Here is a 21,764-nt window from a genome sequence, read left to right as displayed (position 1 = left end):
CTTTTATTTAGCTGACAATACAAACACATTAATCACGCTTACAATTAGCTTAAAAGGTATTGATTACTGTCTTTGATTGTTTTTTTTTGTCCTAGTTTTTAATTTAGAAATCAAAAGCGATTTATGTGCTTGTATATTTTTAAAAGTGGTACCGACTACAGTATTGATTTTTTTTGTAAGTGAAGTGCTAATATCGCAAACTTGCAACAGAATTATAATTTTTACAGTGTTGGAATATATAAATACTTGGTTGGTTGGTAAAAGTTGGTTATCCTGTCGATCTGCTTTTTCTCATGCAAATTAAAATATATGTGGATTAATAAATTAATATAACTAGGAACAATATAAATAGATATTCTATAATTAAATAAATTATTAAATAGATGTTTTAAAGAAACCATTTTTCGCAGAGTGCCTGCTGAGCGGGTAGGATGCGGCGGTATGCACTGCACAACGGCCGTGTTACTCATGGGCCTGCTCACGAACGCGGCCGTTGAAATAACATCGATCACGGGTAAGAAATAGGGTCTTTAAAAAAAATTATATTCTCCGGGCTGGGGCAAATATATGCAAAATATGATGTTGATATATGGTGATCTTTACCATTGTACCTCCACGATAGACCACCACCGTGTCCCTATGTCGTCGTTGTGTCGTCATTTTTACGAAAAAACCTTTTTCGGCAAGAACAATGCACGCCTACTTAATCAGCTTCGACAAGTTTTTAATGAATATTGTTTTGATTTTTTAATACTTCTTTGGTAGTTGAAAATAATTTATTTTTTAGGAGCTACTGAAGCATCTACAACAAATAGCCCACCACCCACAGTTTTCCGCAATACGATGGCAACAATCACACGATCTGGTACAAGACGGAAGTCTGGATCTCCGATGCTTAACTACATATTCGACTCCTACGCAACAAGCAAACAACATTTTCATGATACGTAAGTAAACTAATGAAAAGAAAACAGGAAAATCAAGAGTCTCTCTGATATTTGGGTAGTGCATTAACAACATTTAGTCAAACTATGTACCAATCGATGCTGTCTATGTGCGCAGCTAACACTTGCTCGTACGGTGAAGGAAAGGCTGATTACTAAACAAACTATAAAAAAACAAATGATCACGAAACAAATACAGCAGTTGGATGCGCAGGTCTCAGAAGGTTGCCACTGGTTCTTTTTATAATCAAAATTCGTCATAAAAAACAACCAAAAATATTTCTCTTTCGCGACTTCATTTGAGAAAGAGAAAATCAAATATTGAACATGATATTAAAAACGGGAAGTGACTAGACTTTACTAGTACATTGTAGTGATAATTTGTGTAATTGCCATTTATATACGTATAAAGACCCAGCAACATTCAAAGTTTTAGTATTAATGTTGAAGATGTTTAAGAACATCGCCAGCACTTATTCAGTTTATGACATTTCAAGAATATTCCATGTAACAGTACGCAACTTTACTGCTTTTTAACTGCTACGAATAGTCATCAGCTTAGTGCGCTGATGAGACTAATTTTATTGATACAAACCTACGTTATCTCATTTATCAGTTTAATGAAGAGCCTTTCAGTATGGTAACGCTACAGGTGCTTATCACACCAGATAATAATTAGGTTTATTTATATGAATATGTATTAAGTACCGTAACTCCTAAGACAATGTTTTTTAAAGGAAGCGGGTTCGCGAGTGATGATTTAATCGAAAATGAAATCCAGGTCTACTAAGGTTTCGACTGTACTACGAACTACGGAGACAAAAGCATTATGAAATATAATAATTCTTTTCTAAGTAAGAATTTCACTTCATACCTATAATGACGAAGCGACGTTAATATCTTTAGATCATATCGTAATCGAGGTAAAATTGATATTTTTGCATTTTCCAATATATTTGTCGTAATACTTTATCTTTTTGTTATGCAATTTACATTCAATATTTTCTGTGGTTTATGCAAGTAACAAACAAAATCAAAATATTATTTATACATAGGACACATATATATACACAACACAATTAACATTTATGAACAATTACAATAAAACAATTATTGCTTCTAAATTAAAATTTATTACCAGTACTTGAATTACACACACACAACGTTATTTAAAGTTTTACATATATAAACTCTACGCCATAAAATTCTCAAATGCAATTGCCGTATTAATTGGATAGCTGCAAATATTTAAAAGAAGCCACTATGTTTAATAAGATTTCAGGATTTTAGAGCGATCGCATACCACATGTTACGATGCGGTGTAACAGACGGTAAATTAATTTGTATCCATGTCACGTTTGTAAGTTTCCCCTTTGAATAAAACAGAGCTCGTTTCAGTTTTTCGCTGAAAAGTATTTTGCATGCGAATTCACGGCTTTATTTTATAAATTTCACAATTTACATTAAAACGAGGGATTGTGTACTGATCGACGACACGTTTACTTTTACATTGTTTTTGTTAAATCTCCGGTGAATTGAACAAATGTCCAATTATAATCATCCATTTACTTTTCATCTGATATTAATAAGATTTTTATGACGTACGAGGTCCCGCTATAGTAGGCATAATTTTTTAAATAGTGTGTTTCCAAACCTTACCTTTGAAGGAAAGACAATTGAAGTAATACCAACATTTCTAATTCTGTTGAATCTTGCAACACGAAGAAAGTGCGTGCGTACAAAGTACACATGTCAGAAGTGAAACTGTGAAAGGTAAAAGCCCTTATAGATGATCATGTATACGTGATAATATAAAAAAATAAAAAAAATGCGTTTACTGCACAAGACGTTATGCGACAGATTTGCCTTCTAAAGTTCTAATATGTAACTACTAAACGAATAAACAAACCAATAGCGCGTATTTTTTCGCTGTCTATGATCATATCTACAGCTAATTAGGACAATCTAATGTGACTTATTTACCTCAAGATGTGTCAAGTCTGCACCTATTCATTGTACACAATTTTCGGCATTTGTATTATAAATAAACACCTCCAGGATCTCACATTAGTTCTAGGTAAACTTAAACGCATATCAAACACAGTCACATTATAATTTAGATTTGCCGTCGTTACCGAGAGACTGTAAGATATATTTATTAGTAGCTTGATTATGTGAGTAAATTTCTTAATATGTTCACACCATGTTGAATCCATTGGTTAAAGCATGATTCATTGAGATGAGGGGTCCACAATTATGTTGTAGTGTAGTAGGATTTAAAGTCCTTAGTCATAATAGAATATAACTAAAACTTCGTGTTACTTTTAAAGCAACGAAAACATAGAAAAGGTTTTAATATGGCAAACAATTTGTATGTTTTGAAACTCTATTAATAATAAATTTATCCCTCAGGTGTGACCGTGTTCACAATTTTTATTGCATGAGCAAATTCGGTTAACGCATTGATAAATTAATCAATTGTTCTTAAAAGCCTATTTAATTAAGATAAACTTATTCCAATTCATATTAATATTAGGCAATTAATATGCAAACGGATCGCATCCATATCTTCAGCGTACTGTAAGCATGAATACATTATGTGAATTAATCGCGATGTGATTATTAGCTATTCAATATAGAACTTCATCATCTCTAACCTTAAAACCTAACAGTTCCACAGAAAGAACAGCTTCTAAATTGTTTTAAGTATATTCTAGCCGAGTGCGCCTTGATATTGTTGATTTTAGGTCATGCCGGTTTTCTCATGAAATTTTTCTTCATTAAAAAATGCTTAATCATCGTGTCATGTACTGTTTTTCAAGTATGTAACCTAGTTCCATCCATTTGTGACCGTGTGTCTTGTCGGGTCTACCATGTTTGTTTCTTCGATAATATCTTTCATCATATGCGATTAACAAAGAACATTATATTGGTGCACACGATCATAATGTTCGATATCATATTATCATCTACTAACCCTACTCAAGAATACCTAAAGAACTTAGAGGTGGTAAATTTTTCAATTTTAAGTATAAGTGTAATGAAAAAAATTCGATTAAAATATATCAATTTAACAACATTATGTAAATCGTGGTTGCGGAAAGACACAACAGACGGTAAATTATTATTTAACAGCTATTGCTGGTCGCAGCCCTTGATGTTTAATTGGCGTCCCAGAGCGAGCGTGCCGTAATCTAATGGCAAACAAATGCTATACAGTCCAGTTATTACGTGACATACATTTTGTTTATCAATCAACACATTTCTAAATACTGGATTTCCAAATAATACAGATCCAGTAGCAGTGTTAGCTCATTGTTTGCGATTTTCAGAACTTGCTTTTGGTCCTATCTCCACGAATTTATCTTTCTATGTACGCGTAAAACACTTGGTGAAGTTAAGCGAAAACGATGTGACTAAGTATGCTTCACATGCAAGACAAATATGAAATGCTTCTTATTCATTGGTGGCCTAAATAGTTCCAAAGTTGTTGATGATAATATTCCTATAATAAATAAATAATTTTATAATAATAAACCCACTTTAATTCCATTCTGTTAAATAAAATACATATCAAATGGGTGTTTTGGATTATCATCCATTTTGTCGTTAGTCCATGGCTTTTGAGGTCTTCTCTCGTTTCCTTTTCCTGGAGGTCCCCTCCACCTTCGGCGATCCCTTTTTTATCTGTGCACCTTGCAATATAGCCCGGTTGGCCCATTTGAATCTCCATCTAATTCCTTTAAGAAGTAGTCACCTGTCATTTTACATCATAAACGTACGTCATGTAAACATAATTTGACAGGAAACTAACGAATACATTTTAGGAAAAATATCGCAATTAGACTTATGTCGTTTTAATGAAGGTGATGCCAGAAATTTGATAATTAAAAAAATTTATGATAATGATATTGACACCAGGGTAGTACAGATGTCTATTTATAATGAAGTAATCATTAAATATTATTATTATTATACAAACTCACCTTATTTAAACAGGCACAGTCATTCTCGAAATTAGGATTTTTCTCATTACATTACATTTTTACATTACTCTCAAAACATAAACAACCTCCTTTAATTGTTTCATATTCACAATTTTAAAGTCATGCAGTGTATTACTAAAGAGTAATTTAAATGTTTACTTCTAACATTATATACTAAAGTAGAAAAAACTAAGTAGAAAAAGTAATTTATTACTAGCGGACCCGACAGACGTTGTCCCGTCTTAACTATGAATATTGAATTCGAATTGGTATAATTAACTGAAAATGCTTTATGATATACAACCTTGATAGAAAACAATTGTTTAACCGGATTTAAGCTATTTGCATTATTATAAACTTATAATTATTTACATAATTTTAAATTTAAAATTTTCCGACGTTTCGCGTGCTTTACAGCGTGCGAGGTCACGGTGACTGAAGACAAAAGGTTAGGTTAGGTTAGCCATCTGCTTTGCGTATAATTAAAATGTCCAAAAAGGGCAGACAGTTGTTGTTCTCTTGTTCAACAGTAAATTTAATCTTGTTGTGTATTGCATTTAAATTTGCTAGAAATGCAGCATAATCTGGTGACATGTTCTGTTCACTAAGTCTTTTTGCAATTATATCTAGGCAGTCATTTAGTGGTAAGTTTGTAAATAGTGACTCAATGTCGAAACTCACCATGGTTTCTTTGTGGAGTAATTTGAGATCTCTCAATGTTTCCTCAAAGTGGTAAGAGTCCTTAACATAAGCACTAGTGTGCTCACAGAGAGGGGATAATATTGATACTAAGTGTATGGCTAATTTATATGTAGGTGAGTCGATATGACTGACTATGGGTCTTAAAGGATTGTTGTGTTTGTGTATTTTTGGCAATCCATAAATTTTTCGAGGTTTTACGCTGGCTGTCGTTAAAGATTAAACGTCTAGTGACAGTGTTTTAGAATATTTAGTAAGGAGGCTATTTGTTTGTTTAATTAACTTGTTTGTGGGATCTTTATCGACTTTTTATAGGTATTGACATCGTTTAAGAGGAGAGCCATCTTGCTTTCGTATTCCGACGTATCCATAACAACGGTTGCATTCCCTTTGTCAGCTCGGAGTACTACCAAATCTTCGTCCTTGATACTCTGTTCTGTGTCCGGCTATAAGTTTAATTAACAACTAATTTAATTAACTACTTGCTGTTTCATGCCAATCGTACACAGTTGGCGATGAAAATATATTACATGTAGTATCTGGGCATTGAAAACAAACTTGTTAATCAAAGTTTATTATATTGTTATAATTAAACTGCTTATTTACCTACTTTAACAAAGCTTTTTAGCTGCAAATATAGTGATTTAATAAAAACACTGTAAAAATAAATTCGTTAAGAGGGTTTTGTTTTATCACGTCCTTTAAAAACAGAAATATATCTAAACAAAACAAACAAAACACAGTCAAAACTCATAGACATATATACATAGACTAAGTTTTAGTAACGTAAAATATGTATATAAAGAACTGTCTCAATATTTCATACGATATTACTTAGGAAAGTTTGTATTACTGAAGAGTTTTTGGTAAAATGCTGATTATAAAAGAATACAATATTTATGTTTAATTAAAACAATACGTTTACGTAAATATAGTGTTGAGTCCCAGCCCACGTGAGAGTCCTGGAACGTACTAATGGTGTTGCGGTATTTCTACTAAAACTTAAAGCTTTGTAATAAATACTCTTGAAACGTTTACTCTATGAGTTATATTATAATTATATAATTTATGAAGATAAAAAGGACTTAAAATATACCTACCACTTTTTCCACCAAATACTTTTCGTTTGTACGACAAATGTCTCATTAATTGAATAAGCCATGTACATTAATACTTGTTCTAGCTTTAAAGCACCATCATTCGAAGGAGATTTGAGCTCGGAGACAATCATGGATGCTGACACAGGCTCAACAGTGCTATTTGATTGCAAAGTCTCCTCTTTGAGAGACAAGACGGTATGCTTTGAATATTCAGAGACTTATTTAGTATTCAGCGCCAGTACCAAAAATATTTTAGCAAAATTTTTAATGCGTGAATTTAATTTAATGTGTCTGTGCTTTTGTATTTCGTGGTTCAATGCGTTTAGCAGACTACAATTGTTTCGAGTTGGGAGTCAAACAAAATTATCTAGAAGTAGCGTCCAATTAATATGTGGAGTATTTATACCTTTATACCCTTTCTAATGTATAAATAAAAGAGAAAAATAAGTTGGATAGTTCATCATCGTAACCAAGTTTTTGTTCATAATCACACATTAACATTATCAATACATTAAACGACTATGAAAACCTTGGCAGAGTGAAAATTTACATGGCCCAACATCTGGTGGAATTTGAAATTTGTGAAACCATTAATAAAATAATTCATGCATCAAATTTGATGTTGATTATTATAAAAATAGACGTAGAATGTTTATTTACGCTCGTTTTCGAAGCGTGGAGTCATGTTTCATGCGTCCACTGTATATTTTACACATACACTTATACACTAAAAAGCTTTTAAAATTTTCACACGCCGTATTTATTGTTGTTTGAATTTAATACGACGAACTAGAGAAAATTAGTTACAAATTTTGTATATAAACTGTAAACTCGAAATATTTATATGGATAGGCATGAATAAGATGCCATTTTTTCGTGAATTATACGTAATCAAACACTACCGAGACGCACGTTGCTTTTTGCAAAGTTTGTGCAAACTTTTTATACATTATAAACGAATCATAGAAAATCTTTGAAAAGTTTTAATTTCAATTAATTTCATAATATAAACTTGTATTATTATTATTCAATTATATATTTTAGTATTGCCATTGACGTGTCTACTAAAAATTGATTATTATTTTAGGTATCCTGGCTAAAAGTCTCAGATGCTGAGAACTTAGAACTGTTGACGTTAAACTTAATAACTTATACAGCTGATTCAAGGTACGTACATAATTTTCACGCTTCGAATTGAAATTTTTTAAAGAAGTTCCATAGGTTATAATTCTAAAAACGGAGTATCTTCAAGAAATAAATTAATATTAAATTATATAAAAAAGGTTTATAATGAGATTATAACCTTTAACTTATTTATATTTGGTGTCTAATCCTACTTATAGATCGACCTTTCATTACTTTCTATAGATATTATGACACTATATTATACTTTGTAATATATTCTTCATGTTTCAGATACAAAGTAGATTTGGCTGGAGAGAATTGGAAGTTATCATTGTCTGATGCAAAAACTAAAGATTCCGGAGTGTATTGGTGTCACGTGTCTACTCATCCGCCTATGTTAAGAGTTTTTAGACTTCAAGTACATGGTAAATAATCATGAAACAGTTTACATATTTATTGTGCTTGATTCTTAGACCCAAGTAACCACCTCTCGGTAATTTAAACTTAAACTAAACTAAAAACTTGACCCTATTGCTGCGATTGCATTCATCAATATTGAAGAAACCATAATGAAAGTATTTTCAATTACGTCGAGTTCGTTGTGGCGCTTAGAACTCTGTTGAATTTTTGAAGATGAATGCAATTTTTATGCAATAACGTACCAACACAAACGACTGGCCCCATCAGTACTTCGTATTTCACCTGTACATGTAGCCCTGGCATCTGGTAGATCCGGTAACGTCGCATCTTTCAAATTTCGGACGCTAACGGAAACTCCTGTTTGGAGACATTGCCAGAAGTCAGAATTTATGATGGTCCGATTTGAACGTATATGTTTACATTTTGATAAATAGTTCTCCCAAACGGTAACAATTTGGCTTACTGGGGAATCCAACTTCGAGTCCCCAGGTTATTTGCACTGTATGCACTGTCGTTAAATAACATTAACTCTTTAGATAAAATTATTATTGTATAATGGAAATTTCTCTAGTACTAAAAATACAAACCCAAGATCGTTGTATGAGGAACTTCATAATATTATAACGTAATTAATATACAGAATGGCTGAACCCCGCTCCGCTACTCAAACAAGCAAGTCTTAACTAGTTTAGTTAGTTTGTCTGTCTGCATGTTTAACACATCTTGGGGTACACATATGTAAGCTGACATTGCTTGATTCTTAAAATCCATTCATTGAATTTAACCTGAATTTGTTACGTCTAATACCGTTCAAGATTCGATTCTGATATCTATAATTGTTTTACGGTGACATCAAGACTTTGAAGATTCAAATGCTTCCATTAGCAATGATATTTAAAAGGTGTTCATTATATTTTAAGTTCTGAGGAGAAGAAACTAGTTAAATATTAACGATTGTTTCTTACATAGTTTGTGAAATTAAAATAAACATAGCGCACAATATATTTCAATTAGTTCCACCTACTTTAGAGTCACAGGTGTGTTAGCGAATAGCGATTGAATTATTTTTCTACTTCTTTATCTCCATTTAAGCGCTTAAAATATAAACATGTTTTTAGAATTCGTAAGTACGAAAAGTTATTATTCTGTATTTAATAATGAATTTAAAAAATATCATATTATAGGCATTCAAAAAAAATACTCTAAGCAAAGTAAGAAATATCGGCAGTACTTTCTCGGTGAAAACAAGTGTTTATAGGCAAAACGCATTTGCTTAGATCCATAACACTTAATAGTATTCTTTAAACAATAATTATTTAATACATTTAAAAATATGAATATTTACTATCGAAACAATTGAATCCGTTATTCAATTGGAAAGTAACATGAGTCCTGTTTAAATTTAAAATTCGTTTTGAGATTCGCAGTTATTTTTACAACGGGACTAAATGAGAACAGTTCTGACATACATACGTTCGCTAGAAATAATTTTATAAGTTAATTACTCAAGTATATTTGCTTGCATAAATACATATAAATGTTTTATTTTCAGCACCAGATATGAAAATTAGCAAAGAAACATTTTTAGAAACTGGAGAAACCCTATCACTGAACTGTATGGTTTTTAATTTGAACTCTGGGGACGTGACACCCGAGTTGTTCTGGTACAGGGGTAATAATACCACCCCCTTGGATGAGGTTCGAGGGGGCGTTTTGGTGGAAACTGATCAACTAACATTGACAAGTCATCTTCAGGTACCGTAATCTATCAATTAAAGTTAGGTTTCTGTTTTATTTTTCATCAAGAATTTTCATGAATAATGTTGGTAAGAGAAAACTATATAGCACGCACTAAAAATTAGTCGTCAGATTTTAAAATAAAACGAAACAGCTTTGCCTAACTAAAAAACTAACGAAACGAAACTTAGTTTGCATTAAAAGGGTTACATTCCAGAAGAGTTAGGCAGTGTGCCCTTGCGCTTCGTTTGGCTCGTCTTGGCTGACCTTAGAAAATGTACGGGAAAAATATATAACAGTAGCAATTATACAGTAAAAAATATTACTGTAATTCAATGGTATTCTAATTTTTGAGCATTAAAATATCTAATACAGATAGTTGAACTATCTTATTTTGTCATTTACAGAAGTTTGGCAACGCTCGACACACTGACACATTGGTAGATAAAGAGAAATAAAATAGAAGATTTAATGTGACAATATCTAGAAACCAAAGGATTTTTTTTCCGAAGCAATAGCGAAGCGAATTTCGATAGCTCCTCTCAGCTATCGAGTTATGGCCAAAAAGCGTTCTTCTGAAAGTAGTCGTTTGTTTGTTGTGTTTGTCTATCTGTGCTTTATATCTTTTCAACCTTCCGTTCGTTCGGCAATTTAGTTATAAACATTTAGAATATCCTCTATAGACATTTAGAATGACGACCGACCGACACTGATTAAAAACGTATTTTGTATGTGACATAAAATCGAATAGGCAATTTCCCAGGCCCAGGGGTTGATGGTCTTCTAATAGAATTACGGAAAGAAAGAAGCGTCTTAGTTGTGAGCGTTAACCTCGAGAGTTTATGAAAAATACGATCTAATATACATTCATATTTTTTATCATATCAATTGGTAGTTAGGTATCATACCATATGCATTAGGTACCATTAAGTACCATAATTACCCTCCGTAAGTTAATTGTCTAGCTCACTCAACTCTCACTTTTTGCGAATTAACTTTAAAAGGTCAAATTAGTATTCAATCAGTTTAATTTTATATAAAGACTCTAAGTAATTATTGCTTTAATAAATATTTGCGTACAGATATCGCGTAATTAAAAAAAATCGTCTGGAATATAAAAGATATTTCTCATTAAATAAGACTGGCTGGATAAAAACAACTCGTCAATTATGTGTATGAAAAAGTTTTCCCATTATTTACATTTGAGGTAAAAGTTATGGCAACATTATTAAGGTCTGTACGAGTACACACAGTTGGGTGTCCTAGGCCGTGGACGCAAACTAGCAATTACGGCTAATTAGAGACTGTAACTTATTGTTGAAGTATTTACGTAATTATGATTGCACTGTACACTGTAGGGCGGGGACACTTTTAGCGATTATTATCTATTAATTAAAGATATCTAGCCTAGATTATTCCAAATACAATTTTATATTCTCTATTTTAAATTAAAAGAAAACTTCTTTTGTGTACTTATAGCAGTAATAAGTGCTATAAACATGAACTCCCCATTTTTGTGTAAGTTGGTAAGCAGGTCATTTTGCCGAGAAACGAAGCTTGGTATTGAAATTTAGACGATTTTTATCTTAAAAAAAAATGTTTTCAACACTGGGCCTCTTAATATCTTCATTAACCGTTGAAGATGAAATATTATACGTAGGTATTAATTATTTTCACACATATTAAGTTACTTATAACAAAGTTTTTTTATTATTGTCCTTTTGATGTAATCGCTATTACTATAGCCACACCCTGCGCCACCCAAGACTGTAATTTAAACCCGGCACTCAAGTTGGCGTAATATATTTGTTGGGTTAAGTGGGGGCTTAACATTTTCTCCTATTTCAAAAGTACTATGTTTTGGGGGTATCACTTTGCTCTATCGAAAGTAAGCCCATCTTTAGTATTAAACAATGAACTAACTTATGAACAATGTCTCATGTCAATATTTATTTTGTGCCAAATTTGGCACAAACCTATGACTATTAAACAGCATAAAAAATGAGATGGTACCTTGTAGGGACGACATCATGCCTGGAGGAGCGTTTTGAGGGGTTCTTGAAATTATGAAATTCTAACAGAATTAAAAAGTTATAAATAATTATAAATATAAAATATTTTCAGATATCCTATCCCTTACAATCGCATACATTTGAAATTCGAACATCCGAAGTGCGTACTTTGTACACACCAGAAGATATTGTGTTTAATGAGAATATCGATATCCCAACACAAATAACCTCTCCAGCTCTGAAATTCCGTTTATAATATAACTCAGTCTAGATGTTTAAATTTCGTATTTCAAACATCAATCACAAAAGTGTATAAACAATCGATTTTAAGCCATTGTTAGGAGACAAAATTTGCCTCGACGCGCCAAAAATATTATAATGAATACAAAAATACATTTCGCGTAAAAAAGTAATACAGTTGCATGTTTGTACTTTTTGTGCTCTCTACCTGCACTCATTTTTAATTAAAAAGTTTGCGCATAGAAAATACAGTATATAAAATGCATTTTAAATGGGAATATATAGTTCAATGTTAGTTTAAAAGTAATAACATATCTTAAAATATCCAAACTTTAATAGCCTTTTCCACTGAAACATAGTTTAAACATTTTAAATCCAGTTATTCTTGTAATAAGTTTAACATTCGTTGGTGACTTAAAGTTTAAATTAAATCAAATAAATATATTCGAATTTCGAATATAAACTAGATTAAAGTATTATTAGATTAAATATTAAGTTAACTAACATATAATTTAATGATTTTTATTTAAAATTTGATCTAATACATTAAATAAAAACCGTTACAAGCTCTATGATGTTTCAGTCAGGAATAAAAAATATTTAAACAAGGTTTGAAATTAAAAGTAAGAAAGAAACTGTAAAATATAACAGCCACTCAGTAGATTCATAATTTTTCCCTATTGTACTCATAATACGGTAAAAAGCTTCTTTAAAATGTATGGAAAAAGTTTCGTCCTCACTCCAAGGCGTGACTCATTTTACAAAAGATGTTTTGTCAAGTTTTAAAAATTGTTGCCTACATTAATGCTACACGCGTATTTCGTAAGTAGTTTAGTGAAAACTCTTATGAACAGTACATTTTTAAGAACACGATTAATGTATGGTCACTTGTATTTTGTCCTGATGGGCGGAATTATTAGTAGGTATTGTATTATCACAAAAATAAATTTTATTATGAATTAAAACAGGTGGCGCAACTGAAACTAGAAGACGCTGGCAACTATACCTGTGCCCTGGAAGCTCCTTTGCACATGAGAACAACCACAAGAGTTCACGTATTACAAGGTAATAATTAAATAGTTACGGTGAAGACACTAGTTAGAACTAAAAACCGACAAAAAGCTCAAGGATGATCATTGCTTGTCTTGGCAGACATATGACTAAAAGTAGAACGCGTAACGTGTTTAGCGGTAACACTCTGTTTTTATAGAACAGTCTTACCGGGCCAGAGGCTCATCTGGTGTTAAGTTAAGCGGCGCACAGCTACTCACACTGCCGTAAGGTGCAATGTGCGTTGCCGATCCTTTAAGAGTGGGTAGCTCAAAACAATCTGTTGTGGGACAAAGGAAGTCGAGTTAATTCGGGTGGAATTTCGTTCATCGATGTCCGATAATGAAACTCATCAGCTATGAGACTGGCACTTGTAAGATAGCATGAATGTACTTTTCAAATGAATACAAAATATATTTCGCGATCAATTTCTTTGAATACAACAGTTTATGAAAAGATTGAATAAGAATAGGGAATATTATATGTACTTATGAACACGTTTTACCACACGCAATCTTCAACTACTACAAAGTGCCACTGTAGGAACCTGTTATAGACGCAAGTCTCAAGTGTCGAGGTTCAGGTGTGGTAAAAGCTTTCTTTGCTACAATTTGTATTTATACAAGTGGATATAAATAAAAAAGAAATAATTTAAAACATTATGAAGTTTTGATTGACGTAATATTTTAAGATTGTAAATTTAATTCACTCTACGTGTAAGTTATTTATAATATCGTATTAAATTGCCATTTACGTCTAATGTTAATCTTTAACTTTATTCAATTCAACTAATTGGACTATTAGCATTGTATGTCAACGTAAATAGCAAACTAAAGCATCTCACTTTACACAAACTGGAGTAAACTTTCATAGATTATTACCCTCCGCGCTCTTAACTTAGTAACTACGTGGTAACTTGAGTCTTGCTTTTACAAGGCTTTGTATACCTTTTGAATTTAAATAGCGCTTATGCTGAAAAAGATAAATATATACATAATCTAGTCATTTATTTTTATTTAATTATTAGTAATTTTACTGCTAACATATATATTATAAAACAAAACACTTAGACAATACAGAAAGCCAAAACAGATTACATAGATAAACAATATATATGAAATAGAATATAAGGTAATACAATAGGTAAAGCAATATTCTATCTTCTATTCTGTGATAACGCCTAGAACGCATATCATGGTCTTGATGGCAAGTGGTTTCTTTCTAGTAGACACGAAATTTCTCCACAACTCATACGTCCCTTTCTGTTTGTGCTGTGACGAAAAGAGATCATTGCTTTCGTTTCAAATATGTAATAACTAAGGTGTAATTTTATGAATATATTGGAGCAATGGTGCTTGTCAGTTGCCTATGTCATTATTTGTTACAGTAATTACTTCAGTTTTATTAGATTTGTGTATTACTAGATCTACAAATTAACGAATATTGAATAGTCGATAATGGTGATTCCATAGTCACTATTACTATTAAAAGTAATTTATTACGTAGGAACAATGGCATGGTATCACTATTACTATCGACCATTTCACAGTCGATAATTAATAGATCTAGTAATATAGCTTAAATAAATCACTATTATTCAGGGTTTTGAACTAATTTGACATTTTGTTATTTGTTAACTTATAAGTTCTGTGACATAATGACAATGTCAGCTAACAATAACGTTATTGCTTTTCATAATAATAATGACAACGGAATCACTATTACTATCAAATATCAAATAATCGGAAATTTCTAAATAAACTTATATTCGCAACTCGTATAAACCACATCTATAAACTATTTTAATCTGACATTGACTTTGACGTTGTTTATTTATGAAGATGACATGACATATGATGATAATAGCAACTGGCAGTAGCGCATTTGGTTCAACAAATAAAATAAGTGTTAATTACAACATTCAGCAACACTAATTATCCTTATCAAGAAAAATAATTAAATTCTAATTAGCAGTGAGAATATAATGCGCTTGGCTATTAAGTATAATGGTCGCGTCCCCAAATTGTGTGGGAAGTACCCTCTAAATCGGACTTAACGCAAATATTTAGCTCTTAATCTAAGCCCCACTGTCCACTAAAGATAAATTGAGTAGTCATTTTTAAGACGTATGTGGGGATTTATTATGAAACTGCTTAATTAATCTTTGAGGAGTTCAATGACAAAGATGAAACTATGAGAAATTGCATTCTCATTCAAAAAAGAAAAATAAATTCACTTAACAAACTTGGGCCTAACAAACTAAGATGACATGAATTTTATTTGCTAGTAGATATAATTTCCTTGGTAATATGGATCTGCATTCGATTTACGACAGAAAATCCTGTACCTATGCCTGGCCTACGTCTTTGATTTCTCGGTTTAAGACAAGGTTTATTTTTACCTCCTTATCTTCCTTAAATTCCTAACTGTAATTTGAACACTTCTCAATTAAACGACTTCTTGACGACGCGACGTCTCGTTTATCGTCTCGGAAATATTTAAATCCTAATGAATGAGTCTTTTAAAATTGAGAAGCATTTATTGGTAAGGGGAATAACCCTAGTCCATCGCAAATGAAGAATTATTTCCGCACAAATAATAATCCATGGCGTTTAATGCAAGATTTAGTTCATGCGTTTGATATACTACCCCATTATTTATAAAAAAAATAACAGTTCTATACAAGGCCCCATCTAGGTCATTTCACAACAGTGTAAACACAATTAAACAGAATGAGACGAAATAATGATTTACTTACTCTAATAGTCTCATTGCATTCTGATTTAGTTTTTCAGAAATTTCAGAATAGTATTTTTGTTTGTGTTTATATGTGAATATATTTAAGGTTTTGAATTCGCTCGCTTGTCGTGTAGAAATACTTTAATTGTACAGTATTTAGACGCGAAACTAAAATAATTTGCTGGGTACATTGTGAAAAGTTGCCGACCCGACGATAAAACTTAAGCGATAAGGATGCCTTAATGTCTTGGGAACCAGTGTTTCTTGTTTCCATACCGAATCTGGATGTTATTTGTTTTGCTTGTTACGTTATAAAATATCCGATTAGTAGTTCCATATGGAGGAGAACGGCAAAGAAACTCCACACTTACCGTTTTAAAATAGTTTTTACAATATATTGTATACATTGATTTAATAATTATAAATGAAGACCATTATTATGTAGATACATGGTGCTCTCATATTTACAAATATTGCAACTATAGATTTTACATTATTCTCTATAAAAAATATAATTAACATGCAGTTTAAGAAGACATCTTAAAAAAATGTTTTATTTGTCCACCAGCATGTTTCAAAAAAAATATATCTTGAATATAATCCTCTAGTTTGTGATACGCTTGTCTACAAAATATACCTTTAAATTAAATTTACACTTTGATAAGTTGAATTATCTTTCGTTTACTTTTAATATGTCACAAGGTATTTTGTTGTAACACATTACCCCATAAAAGATGTTTGTACTTTGGCTAATTTTAAATGTACAGGTTTTAACACCAAATTCATAATAACATTTACAAATGTTTCAATATATTTAATTATTATAATTATTCCGAAAAAATTGAAAAATTTTATTTTTCAATATAGACCCCAGAGATAACTTTCTGGGCAAGATTTACATAATGGAGGACTTTTATATTCAGTAATTTATTTCGGAACTTTAAAAAACGTTACACAGTGAAATCTCTGTAACTGGAACCTCGAAGTCGAAATCCTCAATAAGTCAAAAAAATGGCATTTCCTTCCGCTGAAATACGCGGTACCTCGAATTATTTAGACTTTGTATCTCGAACCAAATATTATTTCCCTAAAAAGTATTGATAAAAAATACAAAAATTAAGTTGAATTGTTATTGCAAATTCGACTCTACAAATCGAAAAATACACCTGGTAATCGCGCCTCTGTAAGTCGAAATTTCAGCAGTTAAATCATATGTATCGTGAAGTTCTTCTTTAGCCGAACTCTTGTTAACTTTAATTTTTTAGCAATACCTTTGATATTCAAGATTCCGCGTGGCGCCTCTAAATGCCAGACGGTATTTATAACTTACTATGAATCGTTTTGAATTTGCGACATAATATAGTTTATTACACGTTGTTTAACTGTGTATCCTTAATATAATATAGATATTTAATTTATGATTAATTATTTTTGTAAAAAAATTTCATACCACCTCTCTTCAACAGGTTCAAGCTTGGCTGAGCTGCAAAGCGGCGTAAAAACCACAACAAGCTACATAAGCCTCCTCGTGACGTCATTATTAATCGTTCTAGGAGCACGACACCATGACGTAAGGTGACCTAGTTAGATATAAAATACACTCAAAGGATACGGAACGCTAGAATTTTTATGGGAACAAGTTATTGTAAACAGTGCGTTTGAAGGATTCCAAATTCAAATTTAATAAAATTCGAAATTTATAATATTTGTTACTTTTAAATATTGTAATAGACCAGTGACAACAATTGTTTTTAAGTAGTCTGTGAACCCCTTATTTATAAAAACTAATTCAGTTTAATTGAACTCTTTAATGTTAAGTACGTTTTCGTATCTGTCATATTATGTTTACGCTGTGACGAAAAAAGACATAAGTACTTACTTTATTATAGTTTGAATAAGGGGATGAATTTAATAAAACATACAAGCTACGCAAATCGGATGATTTTAATCGTAATAAACAACCAATCAATTTGTCTAGTTATTGGAAAATGTAAATTGTCGTTACTTTAATCGAAATATACTTCAAACGCATTACAAGTTTTGAGTATTGATCGGAGTAAGTACACAAATATAAGGTTTAAAGCCTACGACATAATGTCTTTAAGAATAGTCATATCAGAATAATATCACTTAAAGATTTGTATAGTTAAGGTAAGGAAAGCTTTTAAAATAGAACAGGATAAATTTAAATAGTCTTACACTTTTTGTTCTCTCTCAAATTGATGTCTTTAACGTTGCTACGTGGCGAAATAATAACTATTAAAAATGTAAAGAAAAAGACGATAATCAATGATGAACTAGAAATGCGTATGCGCCACGCGGTGAGAAGTCATTACATTCTCATTAAAATAGTAATTCGCGTTAAACGGCAATACACAAATCTCTGTATTTATTTCATAGGTTTTTAAAATGTTTCCATGGAAACCAAATCATATAAAAACGATTGCGTTAAGAGTTGTGTCCCGTCCAGGATCTCTTTAATTTGTAAATAAATGTATGTTAAATAAGTGTTTTCTGCACTAAAATATCTCCTTCACATATCTTACTATCTGAATATCACTATTATTGAAACGGTTTTTATAGTGTTAAGTATATATAGACAATTGTTTGTATCTTTATAATGTGTTTTTCATTTGTTTATGAATAAGCGAGGCAAGTTACATTTCATTTTATTTAAATAAATGTGTACTTTAAAAAAAAACGTGCGATTTTGATATACCGTTTTTTATTTAAATCTCAAGCCAATTTTGAAATGAATTAAAAGTTATATAAAAGCATTAAAATAACTTATAATGTGCAAAATAATATAGGTATAACGAATTTACGATGAATATCACTCACACTTTGGTTCTCAAATTTTTTTCGCAAGACGTTAATAAAAGTTAATTACATGCCTTCATGCCATTTAACTTCTCGTTTAACTTATTAATTTTCTCCTATTACCTAAGAAACGATTTCACCTGTCCGATCTCTTGAACAATTACGATGGGATAGCGAGCGTGTCCCACATTCTACGACTCAATGTTCAAATACCTTAGTTCAATTGGAAATCAATTCTATTCTACATTTATTCCGGCTTCCTTTAATGTGTATTGGGATTAGAGGAATGCACTAAGCATCAGTTAATGGGCCAGATGATAGGGGAGATGTGTTTTTTTATTGCAGCTTTGTCTTTCTGTTTCGCTTAATTAAAATGTCGAAGCGAAATTTACAGCGTACCCCGCGCCGTACAAGTTTTTATAGATATAACGAGAAGTCATAAAACTATTAAGACTCGACCACAGTTTTCATAGACGGACATTAGTCATCAGTTGACGAATACTTGAAGCGTTCAGTAAAGTTTTTAAAAAACTTTGATTCTCTTGAAATCTATTTTATAGTTTCATAAAATATAAGTTAAAACTATAACATTTCTGACTGTAATTATAATTGTTTGTCCATTCCTTTATTATATGATTATTTTTATACGTCCGACACAAAACTGTCTTACCAGGAAAATTAATTTTGTTTGAGTTTATCAAACTTAATTAGAGGAGTTTTATGTAAGTGCTTTATAAATAAGTTGAAATTCGTCGTATACTATTAAGCCAAATGATTTCCTTCGTGGAATAAGTTATTATATGTTTTAATATGCATTACATTATCTTCAATAAATGTAAATATAGTTATAAGATATTGTGTTATCATTTAACATATCGGTGCTTAAGTTGACTGTTTATATGTTTATTATGTAATAATATGTGATAGATACAATTTCTAATAAAAGTACTTGAAAATATTTAATTTTTACTTAATACGCCTCAACCGTATCTAAAATGCGACCCGTGAAATGTATTTTGTTTGTTATGAATCTTAGCCTAAAAATCAGTAGCGATACAACCTTTTTAGGTTTGGGCCTCAGATGTCGGTATCTGTTACGTGACTTAATAATAAATCGACTTCAAAAAGTTGACTCAAATTGGTCTCTTGGGGGTAGTTTAAGGTTAAAGCACGAGTTTAAGGTTAAAATATAAATAAATTAATAGAAAACATAATTGCTGAAAAACACCAAAACGTTGTGTTATGTAAATAGTGAAAATCTGCGTTTATATTCCTTAAAGAAGTTTAATCTAAATTATAATTAGAAGGTTGTTATAACAGATGCTTGCAAAATTTATAAAGTATGTGTCTGTAAAATCTTTTGGTAGTATTAAAGTTTTATAATATCCTTAGGAACGGAACCAGTGTTTTACATCAACATTTCCTCTTTACATATGAGGTTCAATAAATAGTGATAATATATATATATATATATATATATATATATATATATATATTATAATCGTGTTGGAAAGTGTTCTTATAAATAAATAAAATAAAGTTCGCTCAGAAATAATATACCTATCTACTAGAAAAAAATTACAACGCAACTGGTCAAGCAATATCTGAGGGCAAGGGCTCATGATTCGTCATATTCTACGGTTCACAGTTCATAAAGCTATAGAAGGCTTCAAGGCTTCACTATTATGACCCAGAAACAAAAAAATCGGTCCATAACTTGGACCGCAATCTCTTTCTTATAGTAACGTCTTGCCTTTCTGAGCCCACAAAGCTGTTTGGAGGCTAATTTAGCCTTTCCCTCCAAATGAAGTTGAACGTCGTTTGACATGTCAACGTCAAGTATTCCGACGCTGGCTGTGGCTTTGAGAAGAGTGTCTTTGTGGGACCCCAGCGTTCAGGGGTTTAAGGTAGAAATATGCTCCATCAAAGACCACCTTGATGCTCCGACCGGCCAGAAAGTCAGATAGACTTTGCTAGACACTATATGTATATTATATTTACTAGATAAGTCGCATAATTTCTTTGGGGAGTTCGTAGGCTGAAAGCTTCCAGAAAAGCGCTTTATGCCACACCCCATCCCCATGAAGACTTTTGCTATATCCATACTAACCGCTAGCGCTTCCCCCTTGGACTAAATTGCCCATGTGTATGTGTAAAGTATAGACAAAAGGTCACCAGCTGAACAACCACAACTAAAGCCGTACCGGAATCGCTAATCAGCTGGTGGCCCTCTGGATCTAGGTCAGGAGCTGCCTATAATAATGGATTCCATTATTTTGGAGAACAGGGAGGTTATAGCTTTTGGGTGATAGTTGAACTCATCAGAACGATCGCCTTTTTTAGGGCTCAGTTGTATCGAAGCGGTCTCCAGCATTTCGGTACAGAGCTGAGCGAGTACAGGTACCGAAAAAAGCGCGTTAGTACCGGACGCAACTCAGGAGTAAAAGTACGCAGCACAATTGGGGGGATGTCCAAAGAGGATAGTGCTTTGTGGACAGCTCGTTGCCGGAATATGATTTCTGGCATTGAATACTCACACCGCGAAATGGTCGGTGGCGATCTCTCTAAAAACTATGACTTGCCACCGATCAGCACAGCAGAAAATGAAATAAAAAATTCCAAACCCTGCAGGATCACTTCGGTGACAGAGTCAGAATCCGCCTGTTGTCCTATCAAATATTTATTTACAATTCGTTACCATAATATCCAAAATTATACATATGAAAAAGTCACTAGGCAACGGGCGGCCTAAGAAGCGATTTCTTCCAGACAACCCTAATATGGAACAATATAGATAAATAAACACCTACAGAGGGTAAAATACAACAATTGCATAATTAATTAACAAAAAAACTCAAAATATGTAACATGTAACTATAACTAAAATAAAAT

At 31.9% G+C, this 21,764-nt stretch overlaps 1 protein-coding gene across 1 annotated transcript; it reads left to right on the top strand.

Moving 5' to 3' along the window:
• The first annotated feature begins 436 nt into the window (after positions 1 to 436).
• On the top strand, positions 437 to 17,683 carry LOC123710139 (hemicentin-1-like). The gene is made up of 8 exons (XM_045661866.1): positions 437 to 514; positions 788 to 947; positions 6,813 to 6,924; positions 7,817 to 7,896; positions 8,146 to 8,279; positions 9,827 to 10,029; positions 13,232 to 13,328; positions 17,519 to 17,683. The coding sequence occupies exons 1-8, from the start codon at positions 442 to 444 to the stop codon at positions 17,629 to 17,631; spliced, it is 972 nt and encodes a 323-aa protein (XP_045517822.1). The 5' UTR covers positions 437 to 441; the 3' UTR covers positions 17,632 to 17,683.
• The last annotated feature ends 4,081 nt before the right edge of the window (positions 17,684 to 21,764 follow it).

Source organism: Pieris brassicae, chromosome 5, assembly GCF_905147105.1.
Source record: "Pieris brassicae chromosome 5, ilPieBrab1.1, whole genome shotgun sequence".
In the NCBI taxonomy this organism is placed as follows: Eukaryota; Metazoa; Arthropoda; class Insecta; order Lepidoptera; family Pieridae; genus Pieris; species Pieris brassicae.
Note: the sequence above shows the minus strand (reverse complement) of the source record. Positions and strands in the feature narration are given on the sequence as shown.

What these genes read in the sequence shown, in the direction of transcription:
- LOC123710139 (XM_045661866.1), top strand. Translation starts at nt 442, where the DNA reads ATGCACTGCACAACGGCCGTGTTACTCATGGGCCTGCTCACGAACGCG. An exon ending in TTTTAGACTTCAAGTACATG is followed by an intron (nt 8,280 to 9,826) that starts GTAAATAATCAT and finishes TTTTATTTTCAG; the next exon opens with CACCAGATATGAAAATTAGC. An exon ending in AAGAGTTCACGTATTACAAG is followed by an intron (nt 13,329 to 17,518) that starts GTAATAATTAAA and finishes TCTCTTCAACAG; the next exon opens with GTTCAAGCTTGGCTGAGCTG.